Raw genomic sequence first — 18,699 nt, forward strand, 5'->3', positions numbered from 1 at the left:
TGCTGCCAATTTATACAACAATACCTTGAAGATATCCATATGAAGGCCACGGCTATCATCCCATGAGAGCAGGCGATGGTAGTTATATATCTGGTTGCAGGTGGCACGGTAGTGATGTGACACATAGCTGCATGCCCCACCAGGCTTCCTGCAGAAACCAGAGGAGGAAGTTAATGAATCAATAAATTCACAATGGTCCCTACCATCACATCCTCTCCTTTTAGCAGCTCCTCATGGTCCTAAATATCTGAAATTCTTATGAAAGTGTTATCATGACTCATCGGTCTTTACTGTTTCTGGCTCGCACACCTTTATTTTCTTACCCTTTACTATGGCCCAATTGTCTTACTGTGGTTCTTGCCTCTCATTATGGATCCAAACATACATAGGGACTTGTATCCCTCACTTTGAACCATAACTCTTCATCAACTATTAGTGAGTCCTAACTTTCGGTCGGGTTCCTGTCTCTTTTTTTTCTCTTTCTCAAGCCTCATTCATATATATGGTCTACCTTTTAATTATGGCTCAATCTGTACTCTGAATTCAGACTAAATTCAGTTCCTAAATGCACTGAGAAGTTTTTTCCAGGAGAGTAAGGTATGTGCACAAGTAAGAAGAAAGGAGAGAGAATGGTTCCCAGTACAAGTCAGTCGGCATGAAGCATACTGTATGCGATAGTACTTTGGCTGTTTGCTAAGTGAATAAAAGGGTATCAGGGAAGGGGACTGGTCTGTAGTATGTTAAGTATGGGGCATGGCAGATAAAGAAGTTCCTGTTTGTTGGCAACTTCTATAAGAATCTCCAATCCTAACCTTGTATTTCCGAAGAAAAGCACTTAATCAAATTCTGCAAACCTGAAACTGAGAAATTACTGGTCTCTATTTTGAGGATAATTGTGCCAATGGTATATAACACAGTCCAAACTCATTGCTAGTAAAATCACCATTACCTAACCAGTTTGCAAGACATGTCAGCAACCTGATCATTCCCAAAACTATGAAAATCCCTGTAACATCTTGAGGAACAAAAGAATTTGATTAATATACCTTACCTAAGACCTTACAAATTCTGTATATTTCCCAGGATGAAGAAGACTCATTACTACATTTTGGTACACCATTACTCTCCATAATATTATGATCTACAACAACTCACTTTCACTAATTACTGTCTAGTCTAGTCTTTTTGTCCCAATTTTCACTAATTACTGCCTAATATATTCTTTGTCCAAATTTCCATGATAAAATTAGCATAGTTATCTAATACTGGAGTAACTATCACTAATGTGAGATATCTTTATTAAGCCTTGCCTTGATCCTAAGTGCCAAGTCACCAAAGCATCAGTGATGTGCCATGTATATAGTGAATTTTATTCTATTTGCAATATCATTACATTTCCAAGGACCTAAAATTAAATATTTTTTCTATTACTCATACATTTGGCTGTATTACTCAAATCTGTACTTTTAAATTTGTTCTCGACTTTCTGAAGAGCAGAAATCTTTAAGAAAGGTTAGAATAACTTTCTGCACTACCTATTATGTAAGATGACTGGCTTGTAGCAACAATTATTAAGGTGTCTGAATAGTTTACATGGGTGCACTTGTACAACACCAATCACCTGACCTGCAGGTCCTTCCAGCCTTCACCTCTATCTCTCCAGTACGTACATGCACTTCTCCATGCGAATGGTCTGAGTGTACTTGTCCATGTTGACTATAAACTTCCAGCTGCCCTTAGAGTTCCTGGCTCGTTTGGGTCTGGCATACTTCACCTCAGCTGGGCACAAGAATCCCCCATCCTGTGCGAAGTCTCGGTGAGCATGGTTTTCTGTTCCCATCCGCCTGAATAAAGCAGAGGTTACAGTAAAAAATCACATTACTTCCAGCATACTACCTTTAGGAAAAATGAAATTATAAACAGATTCAATGCCAAGTTCTGTGTATGTTCTATATAAAAAGAAAAAAAATCACACAATCCAACTCTTACTGAAAAAAAATTCCTTATAAATGAATCTGCACATGCTTAAGTAATTAGTATATTGCTGCCGAGTTGTACCTGTTACCAAAGTAATGTTGGTAGTTGTACTTGGATTCCTGAGCAGCTGTAACCCCATCCACCAGTTCATCAGCACTCTGTGACCTGACCTCAGCTACCATGTCGTCCGCACGAGATGGGTCACGCACCAGTGATGACAGGATGGCCTCACTGTCCACATCAACAGTCACAGAAATATGTTAATGCGGTTATAATCACAAGTTTACCATGAGATAAATACTTAACAAGCAAAAATACAGTATAATCTATTGTTTTGGTATAAATCAAGAGACTTACTGAGGATACTCCTCTGTGTCAAGGCAAATGTCTTCTGTGTACTTTATACAGTGGCTATCACCACCAAAGCTACCAAATCCAACATGACTGAAGCCACCTGGACGGCCATGAGTAGGTCTTGATGGACGGGGAGGTCTAGGCCGAGCAGCTGTCCTAAGAGGAGGGCGGGCAGCAGGCCGAGGCACTGGAGGCCGAGCAGATGGCGGCCGGTGAGCAGGAGGCCTGGCTGGCCGTTGTTGTATGTTAAAATCTCCAAAGTCATTCTCGAAATTGTTGTTGAATCCAAAGTTCCCACCAAAGTCATTAAAGGTTACGGGTCCAAAATCAGGTCCAACAGTGTTACTGAAGTCCTCAACAGGGGGTTTAAATCCAGGCCTATGGCCTGGTACCTGACGGGATGGAGCTGATGGTGTCTGCTGCTGCACAGGGTGATGTGGTGGGAACTTGACCATAGTGGGGCCAGGAACGAATGGCAATGGCTTCAAGATTTCTTCTGGCGCTGGCACCTCTGGAGATCAACATTAACATTAGAAAATAAAGCCACTCACTATAAAGAAGAGCAAGCCTCTAATGTAAGGCCAGCCACACCCGCTTCCAGTTATTGTGACCACAACCAAGAAATTACATCATGCACAGCTGCTCAATCCCTGTCTCCTTACCATACAAGAAGCCATGCTCAAGTACACAGCATAATACTCTGTTTATTCTACTTATGAAGTGTTATATCTGATAGCTTGCCTGCCCTAGTGATCAACCTTTGAAATTGGCCATGCAACTCATATATGCTAAAAATCTTATTATCTCATTCACATTACTATTTCTTACAGAGAAATCATTAGTTGGTTCTTCTCCAAAAGTTAGTCAGAAGTGAAAGAAATGCTGACCTACTTTCTTTTTATGCTAATATATTATGAAATTTATTATAGTTCTGTCAAGTTACTTCACTGTTAGTTACCAACAGGCATTTGAAGACTAAGAACTGCTAATGATGTTTAATGAATGAACATGGCAAAATGAGGAAATTTATGGTAGTGTTTTGGGGGCTGTAACATATCTATAGTTAAAATGGTGCAGTTAATTGGATATTTTCATTTTGACATAACAGATGGGACTACTAATAGCAAAACAATACTTGCAAATTTCAGATGCATCTGACATCTTACACAATCTCCATGGACACCCTAGCTTGACTTCTAGCATTAACATGGAGTCTACCAAAAAATAAAGAGTTTAACAATTCAGTTGCAAGATGATACTTCATTTCTATGAATCAAAGTATAAATTATGTACATAACTCTCCCCAAGGCAGCAGTACTGATTCCTATGGTGTTGATAGCATTAAGGCTTTTACATACACTATGAGTGAGCAGAAGGCAATACACCTTAAAGTTCCAACTCTCTGATTGTGTAGCATAGCTTGCACTACCTCACTCACTAATAATAAAATCTACACTAGGATTAGTCTGGTTATCAACCTACTTCTAGTGCTCTGGATGCTGGCCTCACCTTGGGGGTTATACGGTCCCTGGAAAAGAAAAAAAAAAAGAGTCAGTCTTCAGCACCACAAAAATACATAATTATATGGCAATACAGACATACTGACATCATGAATGTTGTATTACTATGAAAAGTGACTATGTTAGTTATAGTATTAAATGAAAAATAAAAATCAACTCTGAGAGCTTAAAGACATGTAATGAGATAAACTTTAACTTATCTAATTATATAAACTCTTATTCTGAACCATTTAGATAATAAAAATGAAAAACTGGAAATGCTATAAATGACATAAAAATTTCTTTCTTTCAAACTATTCGCCATTTCCCGCATTAGCGAGGTAGCATTAAGAACAGAGGACTGGGCCTTTGAGGGAATACCCTCACCTGGCCCAATTCTCTGTTCCTTCTTTTGGAGAGAAAAAAAAAAAAAAAAAAAAAAAAACGAGAGGGGAGGATTTCCAGCCCCCCCGCTCCCTCCCCTTTTAGTCGCCTTCTACGACACGCAGGGAATACGTGGGAAGTATTCTTAATCCCCTATCCCCAGGGATAAAAATAAATGGAAATATACATTATACTAATATTCTGTTCCAAGAATATATTTGAATGCATAAAATATCACTAAGCCAATCTCTTCCGTCATCCAAACGTGAGCTCCATCTCATGAGCATACTGATATGACCCTTAGGTATGATGTCATTCTGAAGGGTTATATCATCATGCTTAAGGAGTTAAGCAACTTCTGTTGGGTTATCTGTAACAAGTATAAACTGTATTACAAGTTATGCAAGTCCTCCACTTGCCTCTCTCATCATGATAGCATCTTTTTTTGTATCAAGGAGGGCTAAAAGGAAAATATGCCATTAAGTTAACTTTACTTTTCAACACTGTTAATTCCAGCATTACGGGCAAAAAAAAAGGAAAAATTTCCTTGCCTCAGTGTAACATACACGTCCTGTATATATCAATTAGCAAATGAAAACATGAAAATTTGGCTGTTAATCGCATGCTGCATCACAAGAACAGTTCTTGCTGAAAGTAGATTAATGCAAAAATTATAATGCTGAACTTAAAAGCAGCTGTCCTAAGGTAATGACACTCAATGCAAAGCTCAAGTTTACAAACGATGCTCAAACTCTTTTAATATTTTCAATATCTCAGCTCTCATAATACCAAACAATCAAGCCACCACATTTTCCTGGGGTGCATAAAATTTATATCCTTTAGCTGTGATGAACAAAGAGTGTTCTCAAGATCTTGCTGGTCTTACTAACAGAGGTTCCATTACAGTACCAATAAATCCAACACAGACTATATCCTCATAACCAATAACACACATCAGTTACACCACTACCAGCTCACCAAGAAGAAAAACCATGGCATCAAGGCCCCAAAATCTTATTAACAAAGCAGACATTCTGATGGATCCTGAAGATAGAGACTTCACATGCTAAACCCTAAACACCAGCTCCAACACATTTAGGATCTAGCACTCACATGAAATCTTCCAGCTGTACCCGATCGGAGGTTGAGGGGTGGTCGCATTGGTGGAAGGCGGGGTCTGGAGCCCTAAGAAAGAGATAGAAGATTGCCATAATTTGTGCAGGGCTGTTACTCCTCCCCACCAACAATCTCGACTACCTATCAGTATATACTTGAAATAGCAGAGTGGATATCCCCTGCATATATGATTACCTAGCATATGTAATCAGCAGTGAGGGAGGCATCAGGACAGTTACAGGCATGGCAACTTACCAAGGGGAAAGGTTTCCCAGTGAATATCATGCCAATCATCTGTTCACGGATGATGTCAAAGTTGTCTCTGCGGCGGTGACCAATGAAGGCCTCAGCCACAGGAGGAGGCATCATCTCCTCCACTTCTTCATCTGTAGCAGCAGCAGCCTCATCCAGTCTTTCCAATGTTAGGTTGTATCCTAAGGAGAATAATGTCTCAAGCATCTCTACACATTCAACTTTTCATACAATGAAATACCCATCTAGTGTCTGTCCCTGTATAAAATTCAGCATAATCAATCCTACAAAGTGAATCTACATAAAGCTGGAAAAGACATTGGAAAATGAGAGTTGAAAGAATAAATGAAACATGTTAGATGTAAACAAAAAGCACGAAAATCATCTGTTTTAAGGATGTATCAAGAAGAGTGAATTTAGTATTGGAAACAAAAGGTTGCTCCTGAAGTGAGAAAGCTAAACACTACATGATGGAAACTACAGTCTGATGGCCACCCACATTACAAAATAAATGATTGGCTAAGACTTCAAACTTCCAGTTACTTTGTGGTTTTTATAATGTAGATACTGAGTAATTCTTCACAACAGGGAGATACTATTCAGCCTGAAGACAAAAATACAAGACTTGAGTAAATGAAGCAGAGAAAGATAAATGAGAAACTACTTCTGTAGCAACATAGCAGTACAAAGATGAAAAAGCAATAACAAGTGAAACAATGATATATATTAACACCCTGAGATCAATGGCAGAAACTTGAACTAGATGGTAGATCCTTTGAACAACCCTCCTCCCAAGCAAAATATATTATTTCAAACAAGTGATCCCAATTAAACACATATATATAAAAATTTATTTATATATTTATTTATTTTATTATACTTTGTTGCTGTCTCCCGCGTTAGCGAGGTAGTGCAGGGAAACAGACGAAAGAATGGCCCAACCCACCCACATACACATGTATATACATACCTATACATCTCAACATATACATATATATACACACACAGACATATATACACATGTACATAATTCATACTGTCTGCCCTTATTCATTCCCGTCACCACACCGCCACACATGAAATGACAACCTCTTCCCCGCATGTGCACGAGGTAGCACTAGGAAAAGACAACAAAGACCACATTCGTTCACACTCAGTCTCTAGCTGTCATGTATAATGCACCAAAACCACAGTGCCCTTTCCACATCCAGGCCCCACACAACTTTCCATGGTTTACCCCCGGATGCTCACATGCCCTGGTTCAATCTGTTGACAGCACGTCGACCCCGGTATACCACATCATTCCAATTCACTCTAATCCTTGCACGCCTTTCATCCTCCTGCATGTTCAGGCCCCGATCACTCAAAATACTTTTCACTCCATCTTTCCACCTCCAATTTGGTCTCCCTCTTCTCCTCGTTTCCCCCACCTCTGACACATATATCCTCTTTGTCAGTCTTTCCTCACTCATTATCTCCATGTGACCAAGCCATTTCAAAACACCCTCTTCTGCTCTCTCAACCACACTCTTTTCATTACCACACATCTCTCTTACCCTTTCACTACTTACTCGATCAAACCACCTCACACCACATATTGTCCTCAAACACCTCATTTCCAGCACATCCACCTTCCTCCACACAGCTCTATCTATAGCCCACGCCTCGCAACCATATATCATAGTTGGAACCACTATTCCTTCAAACATACCCATTTTTGCTTTCCAAGATAACGTTCTCGACTTTCACACATTTTTCAACACTCCCAGAACTTTCGTCCCCTCACTCACCCTATGATTCACTTCTGCTTCCATGGTTCCATCCGCTGCCAAATCCACTCACAGATATCTAAAACACTTCACTTCCTCCAGTTCTTCTCCATTCAAACTTACCTCCCAATTGACTTGTCCCTCAACCCTACCGCACCTAATAACCTTGCTCTTATTCACATTTACTCTCAGCTTTCTTCTTTCACACACTTCACCAAACTCAGTCACTAGCTTCTGCAGTTTCTCACCCGAATCAGCCACCAGTGCTGTATCATCAGTGAACAACTGACTCACTTCCCAAGCTCTCTCATCCACAACAGACTGCATACTTGCCCCTCTTTCTAAAACTCTTGCATTCACCTCCCTAACAACCCCATCCATAAACAAATTAAACAACCATGGAGACATCACACACCCCTGCCGTAAACCAACATTCATTGAGAGCCAATCACTTTCCTCTCTTCCTACACGTACACATGCCTTACATCCTCGATAAAAACTTTTCACTGTTTCTAACAACTTACCTCCCACACCACATATTCTTAATACCTTCCACAGAGCATCTCTATCAACTCCATCATATGCCATCTCCAGATCCATAAATGCTACATACAAATCCATTTGCTTTTCTAAGTATTTCTCACATACATTTTTCAAAGCAAACATCTGATCCACACATCCTCTGCCACTTCTGAAACCACACTGCTCTTCCCCAATCTGATGCTCTGTACATGCCTTCACCCTCTCAATCAATACCCTCCCATGTAATTTCCCAGGAATAATCAACAAACTTATACCTCTGTAATTTGAGCACTCACTCTTATCCCCTTTGCCTTTTTACAATGGCACTGTGCAAGCATTCCGCCAGTCCTCAGATACCTCACTATGAGTCATGCATACACTAAATAACCTTACCAACCAGTCAACAATACAGTCACCCCCTTTTTTAATAAATTCCACTGCAGTACCATCCAAACCCTCTGCCTTGCTGGCTTTCATCTTCCGCAAAGCTTTTACTACCTCTTCTCTGTTTACCAAATCATTGTCCCTAACCCTCTCACTTTGCACACCACCTCGACCAAAACACCCTATATCTGCCACTCTATCATCAAACATGTTCAACAAACCTTCAAAATACTCACTCCATCTCCTTCTCACATCACCACTAATTGTTATCACCTCCCCATTAGCCCCCTTCACTGATGTTCCCATTTGTTCCCTTGTCTTACGCACTTCCAAAGCATCCTTTTATTCTCCCTAAAATCTAATGATACTTTCACACCCCAACTCTCATTTGCCCTCTTTTTTCCCTCTTGCATGTTTCTCTTGACCTCCTGCCTCTTTCTTTTATACATCTCCCAGTCATTTCCATTATTTCCCTGCAAAAATCATCCAAATGCCTCTCTCTTCTCTTTCACTTATCTTTTTACTTCTGCATCCCACCACTCACTACCCTTTCTAATCTGCCCACCTCCCACGCTTCTCATGCCACAAGCATCTTTAGCACAAGCCATCACTGCTTCCCTAAATACATCCCATTCCTCCCCCACTCCCCTCACATCCTTAGATATATGTATATATAGATAAATGCTTGCAAAACTGACTTCCTGGTTCTTTCTAGTTCCTACCTGCAGCCTTAGCAGCTAGAAGCAATTCCTCTGCTGGTGATAACACATTAGTGGTATTGTCATAATGATCATCCACCAGTGCCTCAGCCAAGGGCACCTCGATCTCCGTCTGCGTCACAGATGCCGCTGCCAGCAGCAACATGATGATGAACCCCTGTCAGTAAAGGAATCATACATGAAAATTCCTTCTACAAAAAACACCAGCTGTCATGATAAAAGTAATACAGTACAGAAGGTATCAAATGAAACAACACTAGCAATCACAAGGATTAGAGGGTGACATAATGCACTCTAACACTCACAAAGACTATTCAGCATAAAACTATCTCCTCTATGATACTACTGCTGATACAATCAATATCATTTTATAATTAACAATAATAATAATAATAATAATACAATCATATTTTTTTTTTTCATACTATTCGCCATTTCCCGCATTAGCGAGGTAGTGTTAAGAACAGAGGACTGGGCCTCTGAGGGAATATCATCACCTGGCCCCCTTCTCTGTTCCTTCTTTTGGAAAAAAAAAAAAATAATCACAATAATAATTACCCATATCCCTAATTTCCAACTATTAAGCAAGTCTGCTGCCAGTAAGGGTTTATAGCATCTCAAAGTGAACTTCTGAAAATAGTTTTTAATCAGGCCAGAAAGCATTCCCATGGTAATAACTACACTCCCATACATTAAGAAACAAGAAGCATACAACCAATAAGAGGTGCCAGTTGATTCTTCTTTTGATCTGAAACTGAACTAAACTCTGATCATTAGTTATTTTCTTACAGGATCTATGAATACTTCATTAGTAATACTGAGAAAAGACAAAGCCTTTTGGAAGAGAAAGCTATCTCATACATACTCCTTTAAGAACAACGCCTATCTCGTACCCTAATATTTTTTATTTGATCATCCCTCCTCACCGACATACTGTCCTCAAACATTTTATTTCCAACATATTCACCATATCCTTTACATTTCTAAGGCCCACAGGACTAGTAAAGCATCAAACATACCCTCCTTATCCTTTGAGACAGTGAACTCTCTTCCAACACATTCTTCAATGCACCCAAGACCTCTGCCCCCTCACCCACCTTATGGGGCTCACTTCAGCTTCCACAGTTCCATTTGCTGCCATATCCACTCCTAAGTATCTCAAATGTACCACTTCCTCCAGGTTCTCTCCATTCAAACTCACATTCCAAACAATTTGCCCCTTTTCACTGATAAACCAAATAGCCTTGCTTTTATTGATATTTACCTGCATCTTTCTTCTCTCACACATTCTCCAAACTCAGACACCAGCCTCCGCAGTTTCTCACTCAAATCTGCCACCAGCGCTGTACTGTATGCAAAAAAACAACTGATTCAGCTCTTAGGCTCCCATCACCAACTCTCACATTATCTACTCACCTCAACAACTGGCTTACATGATAATAGCAATACTTTTCATAGCACAGTGACAGAGAATAAGACAAATGTGAATATGTTTCAATGACTACAATCTAAATTGCAATAAGGGCAAAGAGAAGCTTTATGTAATTTTTTCTTTCTTCAAGAAGAAGAACCCGCCAATGAACCCGCCTCTTAAGTGGAGACATATAGCAGGGATCAAAAAATACACTAAGGGATGGAGACTTTTAGCATTTGGCTGTAGGAGAGTCGATGTTAGTTTTTGCTAGTCCTGGAGTTCCCAACATTAACGGAGTGCTATATCTGTGGGACACAACGTGACCTGTTAGTGCTACATGACCTACAAATTAGCCAGAGAAGTAAGGAAGAACACAATCAAACAACCCTCAAGAACAACTGTGATTTGTGCAAATGACAGAGAATCAACTTACTGGTACTGAAGGGATCATAGTGTTAATGCACGTGATGACCAAATTTGTTGTGCCAAGGTTGCCTGTTACACCAGCATCTGTTGGTTAAAAGGAATACATCAGCCAAGGTCTGCTTTAAAGAAATGATCATTTTGAAAACATACTTCACACTGCCTCAACTTCTGTTCACAAATATACAACCATGAGTCTGTTACATAACTAAGTTGAAACTTCTTTGGCCCAAGGTGCTGCTGTTGCTATTGGTGACTTAAATGTGCCACAAAACACTGGATGAGTTTTGCATGACTAACTCATGACATGGACACAGGAACCATTCATCATAATCATGATATGAATGACAGAGGTTAATGTAGAGCCCAGTTTCCCAAGAATGAAACCTCAATTTTGTTAATTCTGGGCATGTGTAAGCAGTTACTCTGTGTGTTCAGGGAAGAGTTTTATACCTGCACTGCTCTGTCTCTTAACTAAGTATATATGTACCACGTCTTTCATGCGTATATACACAAACATACACCAGAGTAAGTCAGGTACCCGTTTACTGACCAGCCCAGAAGGGAAGGTGAACAGCTGGGTTGGCTCTGGCTGATGGTTGGCTGCTGTGCTCAGGACTTGAACATGAGTGGGCCATGCATGAACCATGGTCAGCAATCCTAGTCAGAACACTAACCACTACTATGACACATCATGTGTGTATTAATTTTACCTCTTTGTAATGAGTGTATATATGAGTGTAACTACTTATCTGTACTACTTGTGGAGGGAGTTCTACATGTGGGGCTGCATTTCTTGAACTATCCCTAGTATCATACAACTTCTTAAAATTCCATATGCCATCAAATTTACAGTATAACTACTTAACTGTTCTGTTCGTGGAGGGAGTTCTACTTATGTGGGGCCCCATTTCTTGAGCTATCCCAGCTATCAAACAACTTTTTAAAATCATGTATGCTGTTCAAATTCACAGTTTCATATTCAGTATATTTTATTCATCCACCATTATAGCATTAAGTACTTCTTTACCTCTTTTTCTAACAAATTATTGGTGCACATACTGAAAAGTTGTTCACCAATTTCATTAAATTGTTTTAAAAGCTTCAAGGCTGTGATCTGGTCACCCTTTACTCTTCTCTCTTTGGGCAAATTTAAGGCTTCCAATCTTCCCCTGTAATTCATCTCTCATAATTCTGGTACCATCATTGATGCCCTTATCTCGACTCTTTTCACAGTTCTTTGCTTCTTTAAATACAACGACTAAACTTAGGATTTTTTTTTCAAACTATTTGCCATTTCCCGCGTTAGCGAGGTAGCGTTAAGAACAGAGGACTAGGCCTTTGAAGGAATATCCTCACCTGGCCCCCTTCTCTGTTCCTTCTTTTGGAAAATTAAAAAAAAAAAAAAAAAAAAAAAGAGATGGGAGGATTTCCAGCCCCCCGCTCCCTCCCCTTTTAGTCGCCTTCTACGACACGCAAGGAATACGTGGGAAGTATTCTATCTTATTTTTGGCCTAATGTACAGTGTGATCACCTTGATAAATATTTCCTTATCCATATTTTTGAAGAGTATTCTATATGAGCCTGCAGATAGCTTGTGAAGGAGAGACGAGGAGAGGACACTTGATGAGAGAGAGAGAGAGAGAGAGAGAGAGAGAGAGAGAGAGAGAGAGAGAGAGAGAGAGAGAGAGAGAGAGAGAGAGAGAGCCGCTGAGACTGTCACATGACACACATGACTGGTGACGTATGACAAGACCCCTGGTGAAAGTATGCAAAGCAAGTGCGTTACGGTTAGATGCCCTAACCCTTTGAACACGACGGTATGACGACCCCCCCCCCCCCCAAGCTCCTCTAAACATGACGAAACGACCCTTTGGGTACGACGGCCCCTGGGCCTTGTGGCCTGACCCTTCACAGATCACTTTCAACGAATCTGGTGGTCGTCACACCCAAGGGTCGTACCATCGTGCTCGAGGGTTGTACCGTCGTGTAGAGGAGGATCGTACCGCATCTGGCTCAAGAGATGACAGAGGGAGGCCCCAGGTGCTCCAACAAGCCCACCTAAGCGTCTTGAATATACGACAACGGTGGTGGAGAATACTGCCCCTTTCCCTGCTCCAGCCTGAAGCTTCCCCTCACAAACTTGGCTCTGTAAACCCGGGACAGCTCTCTCTCTCTCTCTCTCTCTCTCTCTCTCTCTCTCTCTCTCTCTCTCTCTCTCTCTCTCTCTCTCTCTCACACACACACTCGGGGGGATGAAAACACAACCCTCCCCCACATCCCCCCTTCAGCTTCAAGATCCTCTATGAAGTGTGAGTGTGGAAAACTCATGCTACATCTATCTTGGCGCCAGTCTCTGTTCCAGTTTCACTCCAACCTCAGTTCCAATCTCGCTACCATCTTAGTTCCAGTCCTGCTCCATCCTCGTTTCTTCCAATCTCGCTTCCAACCCGGGTTTCAGTCTCGCTCCAACTTAGCCTGGGTTCCAGTCTGTCTCCAGTCTGGCTCTTCACGCAGCGGTTAGCTGTTCCCTCGTCGGAACGCTGGGTTGTTCCCAAGACCGTGCCACGCGACACAGCCTCGTTCATCTTAGAAATGCAGCAGCAGCATCTCCATTACCTGATCTGGTGCACGTCTCGAGGGACCCCTTCTCCCGTCACTGATAAATGAGGACACGTCACAGTACCCCCTTAAAAAAGATCTGTCGCTTGTGATTTTCCTCACGCTTGTTCACTCTCATTTCTCATGTATACATACTTTCCTCCACTCACAGATAATCAAGACAACCTCACATTTGCTCTGCAACTTCTTTCAAAAGGGTAATGAATGTCAATGGGAGGTGATCGCAGTTTACCTACATTACATCATGCGTCTCGGTTGCACTCATCTGTGATGGGGGTACTATGGTCATGAGGGAATAGAGAGGGGGGCCAGGAGGGAGAATACTCTACATATATTACAGCGGTCACAATCGACCTCAAGTACACAGCGCCATTCTTCCGTACGTACCATAACACAACGAGAACCGTTAGCAGCGAACATGTAAAAAAGGCTGTCGAAGAATTTGATGATTTACCTTATCAGCGTAAAGAACCTCTGATGTCTGTGCGGGAGAGGGTACGGGGGATGTCCACACACACACACACACACACACACACACACACACACACACACTTGAAATGAGAGGTGAAATTCAGGTATTCTGCAAGCCAGCAGCAGCAGCAGCAGCAGCAACAACAACAACAACAACAAGCGTGAGGAAAAACACAAGCAACAGATCCTTTTTAAGGGGGTACTGTGACGCGTCCTTATTTATCAGAATGGGAGACATCAATGCTGTGTGTAGTACGTACGTACGTGGTTCTATTTTAATTTGGATGAATCTGAGTTTTGATTATCTGCCTAAGCGGAGATGAGTCTAAGCTCTGACGATATGTGCTGGTGCTGTACAATGCTGAGAGAAAATGTACGTGTTTTTCTTTTTTTCTTTAACCTCTGAAAGTAAAAGGTGTTGTCGCGATGTAATTAACTGGTGAGGAGCGCCATCGGATTCTTAATGCGTTTACTTAACTGGGGGAAAACACTTATCAGAAAGGAGGGTGGTGTGGTGGTGGGGTAAACATAGGTTATGAGCAGTCATGGGAAGATGAACTGAAAGTGAAGTGAGAACAGCTGGTGAGCGGGAAGAACTTAAGTGTAAAGTGAGCGAGAAGACTGTAGTAACTGGCCATGATGACTACCTAATTCATCACAAGACCTCGTTTGCTAGTGTGACTTAACTGAGAGCCTTTAAAAGGGTACAGTATGGACAAACCTAAATCAAAGTCATGAAGTGGATGGTAAGAATAACCCTAATTTTCAAGTCTTTCTGGGGTGAGGAAGGGTAAAGCAAAGTAAACCAAACTTAAAGTTCAAGGGGTACTAAGCATAAACTACCTAATACAGCATTAAACTGAAAATCTAGTGTTTAACACCACATTTACTGTAGCATATATCGCGCTTGACTGTTCCCTGTGAATCAGTCTTCCACACGATTCACAAAAAACTCACTAAACACCCTCTTCTGAACACGACGGTAGGACGTATGCAAATGATGGCCCGACCTTTCATGACCTGAACCTTATGGGTCAGCTCAAAGGCCATGGGATCGTACCGTCATGCTCAAGGGTTTAATGTCAACAAACGGGTAGAGTGGATGGTTTTAAGACGTTAACTGAAGCTGCCTTATGTTTACAGTTAGTCCCTCTGAGAGCAACACGTTGTCGGTGGGATAATATGCCTTAGTCTACCACACTGTCGGTGGGATACTATCCCCCAAAAACTCTATACCACGCCGTGAGATGGACATCCCACCTGAGAGGGCCAAGACTCGCTTCAGACGAGGGGGAGGGGGAGAATCGTAAGGACGCCTCAAGGATCACACTTAAACGACGCTTGATCGACTCATTGATTATCAAGTCCTACGAAGCCATTTTTCGGACTTTTTCTGACAGACCAGCGCTCGGTTGGCCACACCTCGTCATTTCCGACCAAATCCCTCCCACACCGACAAACCACGAAGGAAGAAGACAGGCCGACTCCACACATAGACAGATATCTGTCGCTGGGAGTGACAACTTACTCCCACAGTGTCAATGACCCGTGCTTGGGAGGGTGGGAGGAATTTCTACCCAAGCCTGGCAGCACTTGACTCCCACCCATGATAAACTAACCCCTCACCCCTCCCTCCCCAGACGCTTCTAGGTGGGTGGGAACGAAAAAAAAAAAAAATATCAATCCAATGGAGACACAAGTTATACCGACACAGTGGTTTCTGTGGCAGATGGCAGAGAGCCACCGTCATTCACTCAACAATACCGGGTTCGTACGGTGTTTGGAAATATATACTGGCGCGTATACAGAAGGGAAGGGGGTAAGAAAGTCAAAGGGACCTTCATACAAGACTGAACACCCATGGTAAATCCTTTATTTACATACACACACAGACAGACATACATAACCATATCCAAACTACACATATGCGGACAATACGCATCCATAACACAAACACCTGCAGTATACTCACACATAGGCCGATGGGAGAAATAACGGAATGAAAGCGATCGCATCATTTTACAAGGAGGAAACCTGGACACATTCCACAGTTGGTCAAGCAAACGGGACGACGAGACGCCATCCAAACATGCGCAAGGTTATGGGGACAAGACACAGCGGCGGAGACAGCCCCAGCGTGAATGATAAACATCGCGTGAAATGCGTTAAGCTGTGGGAACTGATGTACCTAATCTGTCGCCAGTTTCACCTTCAGGGGGGGGGGGGGGGACTGTGAAAGTACTGTCTGTAGTCAAATTACTAGCGTCAGATCTTCCCAAAGTGCTGTTCCAGAGTTACCAGAAGCTGGAAAGATAATGGCTGGAATGGTCTGAGCAAGGAGACTGTGCGTGCCTGCAACTTACACGGATATAAAAGTCTTCTTGATGGTACAAAAAGTACAAGAGACGGGGTGGCCCACAAGTATATAACTCTCTCCATGTAATATAGAAATACGTAATTAGGTAGTAATCAAGCAAAAACACAGAAACAAATAAAAATCATACATAAACAGAAACGGACATACACACACCAGTGCAGAACCCTTCCCGTACAGTAAATCATATATATATATATATATATATATATATATATATATATATATATATATATATATATATATATATATATATATATACATATATATATATATATATATATATATATATATATATATATATATATATATTTTTTTTTTTTTTTTTTTTTATACTTTGTCGCTGTCTCCCGCGTTTGCGAGGTAGCGCAAGGAAACAGACGAAAGAAATGGCCCCCCCCCCCCCATACACATGTACATACACACGTCCACACACGCAAATATACATACCTACACAGCTTTCCATGGTTTACCCCAGACGCTTCACATGCCTTGCTTCAATCCACTGACAGCACGTCAACCCCTGTATACCACATGACTCCAATTCACTCTATTTCTTGCCCTCCTTTCACCCTCCTGCATGTTCAGGCCCCGATCACACAAAATCTTTTTCACTCCATCTTTCCACCTCCAATTTGGTCTCCCTCTTCTCCTCGTTCCCTCCACCTCCGACACATATATCCTCTTGGTCAATCTCTCCTCACTCATTCTCTCCATGTGCCCAAACCATTTCAAAACACCCTCTTCTGCTCTCTCAACCACGCTCTTTTTATTTCCACACATCTCTCTTACCCTTACGTTACTTACTCGCTCAAACCACCTCACACCACACATTGTCCTCAAACATCTCATTTCCAGCACATCCATCCTCCTGCGCACATCTCTATCCATAGCCCACGCCTCGCAACCATACAGCATTGTTGGTACCACTATTCCCTCAAACATACCCATTTTTGCTTTCCGAGATAATGTTCTCGACTTCCACACATTTTTCAAGGCTCCCAAAATTTTCGCCCCCTCCCCCACCCTATGATCCACTTCCGCTTCCATGGTTCCATCCGCTGACAGATCCACTCCCAGATATCTAAAACACTTCACTTCCTCCAGTTTTTCTCCATTCAAACTCACCTCCCAATTGACTTGACCCTCACCCCTACTGTACCTAATAACCTTGCTCTTATTCACATTTACTCTCAACTTTCTTCTTCCACACACTTTACCAAACTCAGTCACCAGCTTCTGCAGTTTCTCACATGAATCAGCCACCAGCGCTGTATCATCAGCGAACAACAATTGACTCACTTCCCAAGCTCTCTCATCCCCAACAGACTTCATACTTGCCCCTCTTTCCAGGACTCTTGCATTTACCTCCTTTACAACCCCATCCATAAACAAATTAAACAACCATGGAGACATCACACACCCCTGCCGCAAACCTACATTCACTGAGAACCAATCACTTTCCTCTCTTCCTACACGTACACATGCCTTACATCCTCGATAAAAACTTTTCACTGCTTCTAACAACTTGTCTCCCACACCATATATTCTTAATACCTTCCACAGAGCATCTCTATCAACTCTATCATATGCCTTCTCCAGATCCATAAATGCTACATACAAATCCCTTTGCTTTTCTAAGTATTTCTCACATACATTCTTCAAAGCAAACACCTGATCCACACATCCTCTACCACTTCTGAAACCGCACTGCTCTTCCCCAATCTGATGCTCTGTACATGCCTTCACCCTCTCAATCAATACCCTCCCATATAATTTACCAGGAATACTCAACAAACTTATACCTCTGTAATTTGAGCACTCACTCTTATCCCCTTTGCCTTTGTACAATGGCACTATGCACGCATTCCGCCAATCCTCAGGCACCTCACCATGAGTCATACATACATTAAATAACCTTACCAACCAGTCAACAATACAGTCACCCCCTTTCTTAATAAATTCCACTGCAATACCATCCAAACCTGCTGCCTTGCCGGCTTTCATCTTCCGCAAAGCTTTTACTACCTCTTCTCTGTTTACCAAATCATTTTCCCTAACCCTCTCACTTTGCACACCACCTCGACCAAAACACCCTATATCTGCCACTCTGTCATCAGACACATTCAACAAACCTTCAAAATACTCATTCCATCTCCTTCTCACATCACCGCTACTTGTTATCACCTCCCCATTTACGCCCTTCACTGAAGTTCCCATTTGCTCCCTTGTCTTACGCACCCTATTTACCTCCTTCCAGAACATCTTTTTATTCTCCCTAAAATTTACTGATAGTCTCTCACCCCAACTCTCATTTGCCCTTTTTTTCACCTCTTGCACCTTTCTCTTGACCTCCTGTCTCTTTCTTTTATACTTCTCCCACTCAATTGCATTTTTTCCCTGCAAAAATCGTCCAAAT

General features: G+C 41.8%; 1 protein-coding gene across 4 annotated transcripts in view; it reads right to left on the minus strand.

Annotated features, from left to right (window-relative positions):
- LOC139765505 (uncharacterized) overlaps positions 1-18,699 on the minus strand; it is a 52,496-nt gene that overhangs the window by 4,224 nt on the left and 29,573 nt on the right. For 3 of the 4 annotated variants that reach the window (XM_071692988.1, XM_071692986.1, XM_071692987.1), the window contains 9 exons: positions 10,824-10,900; positions 8,980-9,133; positions 5,586-5,764; positions 5,328-5,399; positions 3,814-3,859; positions 2,335-2,842; positions 2,059-2,208; positions 1,671-1,844; positions 25-148 (listed from right to left, as the gene is read on the minus strand). In XM_071692988.1, coding sequence (XP_071549089.1) covers positions 25-148; positions 1,671-1,844; positions 2,059-2,208; positions 2,335-2,842; positions 3,814-3,859; positions 5,328-5,399; positions 5,586-5,764; positions 8,980-9,133; positions 10,824-10,841 — 1,425 coding nt within the window. In that variant the 5' untranslated portion in view covers positions 10,842-10,900. The remainder of the gene's footprint in view (positions 1-24; positions 149-1,670; positions 1,845-2,058; positions 2,209-2,334; positions 2,843-3,813; positions 3,860-5,327; positions 5,400-5,585; positions 5,765-8,979; positions 9,134-10,823; positions 10,901-18,699) is intronic. The other variant, XM_071692989.1, reaches the window with a different exon arrangement.

This window comes from Panulirus ornatus, chromosome 55, assembly GCF_036320965.1.
Source record: "Panulirus ornatus isolate Po-2019 chromosome 55, ASM3632096v1, whole genome shotgun sequence".
In the NCBI taxonomy this organism is placed as follows: Eukaryota; Metazoa; Arthropoda; class Malacostraca; order Decapoda; family Palinuridae; genus Panulirus; species Panulirus ornatus.